Here is a 6,577-nt window from a genome sequence, read left to right as displayed (position 1 = left end):
TTGGGGCACCGATGCGGCACTGCAGGGTTCGTTCACTGCGGCACTGTTGTGTCATTTTCGCCGATCTTTTTAGATAATTTAGATGTTGCGTAATACGTAAATGTATGACTTAGAAGACAACAAAATACTGTACACACAACGTAAGGAAATTGTTCTTCATTTCTGAAATTCGTTGAGGAATCTTTCGAACCCCGCAGTGCCGCACCGGTGCCCCAAGTGCAATGACATACCACCTTTAGCTATATGCTCAACCGTTTGGAAATACCTCTCACAAGATCAATTTATTGTGGTTTTCCAAATACGTTAGATTATCTTTGAAGCATAATATTTATTTTAAGAAGGCATCGCAATGTTCAGCATGCAAAGCAAGTATATTCATTAGTAAAAGGGTTCAGAAAGTCATTGAAGCAGTGAGATGCCACCATAAGTCCTGAGTGATTCAGTGCCGTGTGTCTATGCATACATTAGCAGGTGTTGCAGTTGTTGAGTGACTTGCGTGCAAAGAATGCCCTTCAGCTTTTCAATACATAGTGACGTCATGACAACCGTGCCGTCCGTACCTGGCACCGAGCAATTATGTCTAGATATAACATTTCTGGGAGGAGGGGAAGGTTGTTAAAAACATTGAAGACCAACAGTACTCTCCGAGCAGAGGTTAGGCTCCGGCTGTTTTTTTTAACGTTTTTACAGGTCGCGAGACATCAAGAAAACACACGAACAAACTAGAGAGCCCGATAAAAACGCATAGAAAAACGTCCCCAAATAACCGGAGCCTAACCTATGCTTTAAGAGTACAAAACTAAACTAAACTTGATTGGATTTATGTTGATAATTTGCCGACACGTTGGAGCTTTGTTGATTTCAAACAAATGTTTTCTCTGTAAGCGATCTACAAGTATTCTATAGATAAAGAATGCATCATCTACTTGTATTTGCATTGTTCTGTGACCCATGACCGTTCCCCGATCGATAGTTACAAAATACAATAAATGACACTTTCATCAGTGTCACTTACGAAAGATAACGAACGTTATCTGAAATGTCTGACCGGGCTTCCTAAACCATATCCAGCTGCTTGAGTAATTGCTATTTGGCGTATCTTACTACCTGGATGTCTATAAACCTTCATCGACGTAATAAATCACACAGCCAACCCCTCTCGCCCTCCCATGGATGGAAAAATGTTTGCAATGCAGCATCAACTCGCTTGTCTGTTTGGGGTCTAAATGGTTCATAGACCACAGCCAAAAGCAACGAAGGGGTTTGTTGTGTCATCAAAAATAGAACAAGCTGCAATGACAGTGCAGTACGACAGGTTGCGCTGTTAACAGCAGAAACATAACGGAGTCAACAGGTACTAGGTGTACATATGCGCTATTATACATATGGGCATATTCATAGGACCAAGAAGTTGCTTACTATTGATTGCAGATGGTAATTTCCAGCACTGTAGTTTGGTTAATGGCACATCATTCCTACTATGACAAATTGGAAAACGTACAATATATCTAGAAAAAATTATGAGGAAGGCAAGCTGGACCAGTGCGTATACTTCTTGGACATTACTAATGTTGCTGGCAGAGATAGGCTACTTTCTATATGCTTCTTGCAGTGGTAAGCCCCTTTCACACATAGCTGATCCACGCCTCCCAACTGTCTCCATTCCATATATGACACTTCTAAGAACAGCTCTCAATGTCCAGGCACCATACTTTAAAGAAAGTGACGATGAAGTGATGATATCATTTGTTTAATGACTGGGTGCTTGCTGTAGTTAACGTTGTTCATCAGGGAAGTATCCGCCTAGCTGGAGATCCTGAACAACACTGTAGCAGACTTAGATTAAAATGATGATAAAGTGACGATATCATTTGTTGACATGACTGGGTGCTTCTTGTAGTTAACGTTGTTTCTCTATTTTGTTAGGGAGGGATCCGTCTGGAGATCTTGAACAACACGGGGCCAGACTTTAACGAAAGTGATGATAAAGTGATGATATCCTTTGTGCCAGCGTGCTTGTTGTAGTATAGTTAACGATCATCTGTGTTTTGTTAGGGAGGGATCCGTCTGGAGATCTTGAACAACACCGGACCAGACTTTAACGCGACCACGGACGTCCTGCGGGTGCTGACCCCTGGGGACGGCTGGGCCGCCGCGCACGACGCCACGTAAGGACTGATAATACATATATATACATATGAATGAACTTTATTGCACAACATTTGTACATGGTACAATTGTAAGGCAACAGTAACAAGTCAATTAATACAATTATGATACTCGTCTAAGTTCTATAACTACATACAAATATAGTATAGAAATGTGAACATAAATGGCGTATTGACATGGTGTAATATGCAAGTTTGACAAGTTGGTCTGTTACTGTACAATAGATTCTCTCTTTTTTAGAGCATTACAAATGTATTGGCCTAAATACGAAGAAATGTAGTCTGGACATGACATGAGTAGATTGAAAGTACATGACATTGTCATTAGTGATTGATACTGATGATAATTTTATTGCAAGTACAAGTTCTTTCCTGGAAGCTGTATACAATGCAATGAATGGAAAAGAATGTGAAACATAGGACTCTGATACACGGTTTGACTGTGATATGAAATGCATATGTAACGTTATAAGTCTAAATTTCTTGTCGGGTTTACTGCTTGTGTTCGTAGCCATTGAAAGATACTTAACCTATTTCAGACTTGCGCTGTGGAGATAAATGGTTAAAGAATTAAGATCAAGACAGGAAAACAGTAAAATCATTCTTGGTCTTGTTCTTGTACTTCGCACAGCGTGCAGAGGTACGAGCTGACCCTGCCGTCTGACTTCACCTGCGACCGCTGCACTATCCGGCTGCTCCGCCAGGCGGGAGAGTGGCGCCTCACAAACGGGAACGACTACATCTTCTGGAGCTGCGCTGACGTCACTATCGTCCCAACAGGCAGCCCAAGTACGTCACTTTTCTCAAAATGAGACTCCACTAGATTACTTCACTTTATTAAAAATAAATATCATAATTTGTCATTTGAGACAGTTGTACATGTTAGAGACTAGCCCAAACTTTCCTATGGACGTGAGAGTTGATCACTTTGAGCAGCTGTAGCTATTTCGAGGTGACGCACATTTTCCAGGCATGCTGTTAATGGTAGATGAATTTTTTTATAGTACTAGTTGCATTTGTGGCAATGCAAAAAGATTATCAAGTGTACGTACAAAGACCTGATGTTGATATCGATACACGCACCTTACACGGCGCTACTGTTGATATTACTGCGTTCTAACATACAATGTGTGATATGTTTGTATTGCCACAGCGTGCCCTGGCGGACAGTGTGGGAACAGCACCTGCCGTAGGCTATACAGCGGAGACAGATGTCAGTACAGAGGTCAGTATGTGGCACGGTTTATCGCATCACAGGAATTGCGGTCTCAACATATCTGCTATCATATTTTCCTTGTTTCCACAAAGTAGCATTCCACAAGGAACCGTCCTTGGTCCATTCATTTAGTCCGTGGTTGTTCCAGTTAACTTTTCAAAACTTCTGATGGCCCATTAGGTAGATTTTCCTACATGTCCATGTTTTAGCCCTATCCTTAAAACATCTTGAGACAACTCAACTATACACGTTTCCTTGTATTGAGTGGCGTAGATGGACTGGAAGGCAAAAGGGTGGGCCTCCCTCTTCAATACCTTACAAAAAAAACACAGCGTACTAACAACCCCCTGCCCCTAGCCATGTCCGACTGTTCACCATCCTCCTAACGCCCGGTCCCCAACGGTATTAGCCTATGGGGCCCTGCTATCTCATGGCCTACCAGCGGTTATTATGATTGTCGCCACAAACCAGCTGTCAACCAATCGGAGAATAGGCTTTTCTTGGGCTTTTTGTTGTCGAAAGCTGTCTCCAAAGGCCGCTGGGAAGCTATCAGCCAATCATGTTACGTCTTACATAGCACCATCCTTCTAAGTTCTACGCCCGATCCCCAACGGCTGACTGCCCATATAAGGGTAAGCTCATTAATATTTATAAGCAGGGCGACGAGGAACTGTAAGTAACTGCGGGTAGGCCATGAGATAGCAGGGCCCCATAGGCTGAGTCAGCTAGCCGTTGGGGACCGTGCGTAGGAGGATGACTGTTCACATGATCTTCACCTTTCTTGTATGTATTGCCTATTGTGCATCAGATGACTGCCTGAACGCCTCAGACTGCAGCGGGAACGGCGTGTGCGTGAATGTGGACTCCACCTCGTACCCCAAGAAGCAGTGCTACTGCCACAGTGGCTACTTTGGACGCGACTGCTCGAAAGGTACATTCTAACTTCGAAATACTCCATTCTGCATACTAGATCCCTACCCGGTGCAGCTAAGATATAGAGTTTTAGAGACTGTACATGGAACAAGTAACTGTGTAAAAACGTTATCCATTCATCTTTATCTAACAATTCACAGAAGGTAACCATCAGTACAGTTAAATCCGCATACATGTACCTATATCTTATGTACTCAGTGCATGTAGAAGTACAGCTTAGATACAGAAAATCTTTTTAAAAATAATGTACTTGCAAACCTCCAATTTTACCTTAACCAACCTGCATGCGCACGGCCCTCGCTCTTGCTACCATCTTTTTCATTATTGCCGTGTTTATTGTTTCTCATAATGGTATCATTTTCATTGATGATACCGTGATTCGTTATTAATATATTCACTATGATTGACTATTTTTTGTGCTCCTTGTTTTCAGAGTCCCCGCTGACTGCGATCCCCTCCAACTTCCGCGGCTACTACCGCCGGGAACTCACGAACGGGATGGACATGTACTGGAAGATCCTGACGATGGACGTATGTATCATATAACGGATTCTTAAAGGCATACTACGGGATTTTTGAACAAAACAAAAAGTAGCTTTTCCTACTTTTTCTTTACATTGTTAGTTCAATCAACCCTATAGCATTGCATACCAATATTCATTGAGAGATGCTGCGACATCAATGCACCACATTAGCATGATGTATAAAAATTGTGATCTTCCAAGAAACAGATGGGCACAGGCTGGTTACTGCCTCTGTGTGTTGTTGTTTCTTGCTTATCAGCCTGGCTTCCCAGTGGGGGGCCAGTTGACAGTTCCTCTGAGTACAGTAGACTAGCTTTCTGTACAAGGTTTCTTGCAGTTTTGAAGGGAATATGACCTTAGCTTGTTGATATCCTACGAAATAGACTAATAAGTTCATGATTATATGCTATTTTAGAATGATAGGTGTTTCCAAAGAAGGTCTCCATTGTGTTCTTTATCTGCAGTCTGCCATGCATGTGCTAACTGATTACCCCACCCCGGGGGACCTACCAGTGGCAAGCAAGACCCGGTGGGTCTAACTTGGGGGGACACAAGGTTACAGGGTGCCTAGAGCGGAATGTTTGTAGGCTAATCCTTTACGTTGCAAACGTGAAATAATGACACAAAAGTGTCAAAAAGTGACAAAAAGTAGTAGTAAATCTGATATTTCTTAATTCTAGAATATTTCAAATTTGAGCGCAAAAAACTGCGTAGTATGCCTTTAAGACAAGCTCGAGATTATAATAATCTTTTATTGCAAACTCATGCCCGAAGGCTAATTGCAAAAATACATGTATGGAAGTACAATGATGATAATGATACAATAACAAAGTGGACATTAAGTGAAATAGGGATCATCAATTAGTGATACTTCTAATCTAAAATGAAAACTATTGGGTTTGATTTCTTTTCCGTATACAGTGGAGGATGAAATTCCCGACATTTTGGGAGACATATGCATTGGGTGGTGCTAACAGGAAAACAGTTTTTTTTGTAGTTTGGTACGATGTGCAATGCTGGGGAAAATTTTTTTGACTAGTTTGAATAGTTTGTCTCTTTCGGCACTGTAGTGTGGAAAATGACAAATAAAGTGCATTTCATCTTCCACTGCTTTTCCTGTACAATATTTACAGATTCTCTCGTTCTTCTCTTATGAACATGCAAATTACAAATAGGTAACGTTACAGTATCCTCTGCACGGCATCCAAACAGATGACGGCTACCAATCTAGTCAAGTTCTTCGTCCTACTTGTGTGAGAATTAAAGATGAAGAGACTTGGCAGCTTTAGGCTAAGGTCCAATTTTCAAACCGGGGCCCGGCCGGGATGTTTGCAGAAAAACGAAAAATTAAAGTGTTTATCAAGGAATATATACGAATTATGCTGACGACTAATCATTTTACGTTCTGTGTGTTTTGTTTGTCTTTATATCCTACTTAGCGATCCCAAAAGCTGTCGGGCAGCCTTAATAGGTATCCAAATTGTACAAAAAGTATGTGGTTTACACCACTTTGTAGTTTGTACCATTAAATATAGGTCATTTGTAACAGTTTGTTTTAGATATATGCTTCATTCCGTTGACGCCATTCTAAAAAATCTCTTCCAGACTGGGAACGAGATCGAAGTGGCCCTGCAGGTAGAGGGAACGACATGGGTTGGTCTGGGATGGAGACCACAAGGTAGGAGTTTCAGACTTCTTACCAAAAGCTATCTAAAAAACCTTCTACAGAACTGTTG

General features: G+C 41.6%; 1 protein-coding gene across 1 annotated transcript in view; it reads left to right on the top strand.

Moving 5' to 3' along the window:
- Nucleotides 1-6,577, top strand: part of LOC118431385 — a 23,735-nt gene that overhangs the window by 9,178 nt on the left and 7,980 nt on the right. The window contains exons 3-8 of the mRNA XM_035842554.1: nucleotides 2,056-2,168; nucleotides 2,800-2,957; nucleotides 3,322-3,393; nucleotides 4,193-4,315; nucleotides 4,751-4,848; nucleotides 6,447-6,519. Of these exons, the coding sequence (XP_035698447.1) occupies nucleotides 2,056-2,168; nucleotides 2,800-2,957; nucleotides 3,322-3,393; nucleotides 4,193-4,315; nucleotides 4,751-4,848; nucleotides 6,447-6,519 (637 nt within the window). The remainder of the gene's footprint in view (nucleotides 1-2,055; nucleotides 2,169-2,799; nucleotides 2,958-3,321; nucleotides 3,394-4,192; nucleotides 4,316-4,750; nucleotides 4,849-6,446; nucleotides 6,520-6,577) is intronic.

Source organism: Branchiostoma floridae, chromosome 15, assembly GCF_000003815.2.
Source record: "Branchiostoma floridae strain S238N-H82 chromosome 15, Bfl_VNyyK, whole genome shotgun sequence".
In the NCBI taxonomy this organism is placed as follows: Eukaryota; Metazoa; Chordata; class Leptocardii; order Amphioxiformes; family Branchiostomatidae; genus Branchiostoma; species Branchiostoma floridae.
Note: the sequence above shows the minus strand (reverse complement) of the source record. Positions and strands in the feature narration are given on the sequence as shown.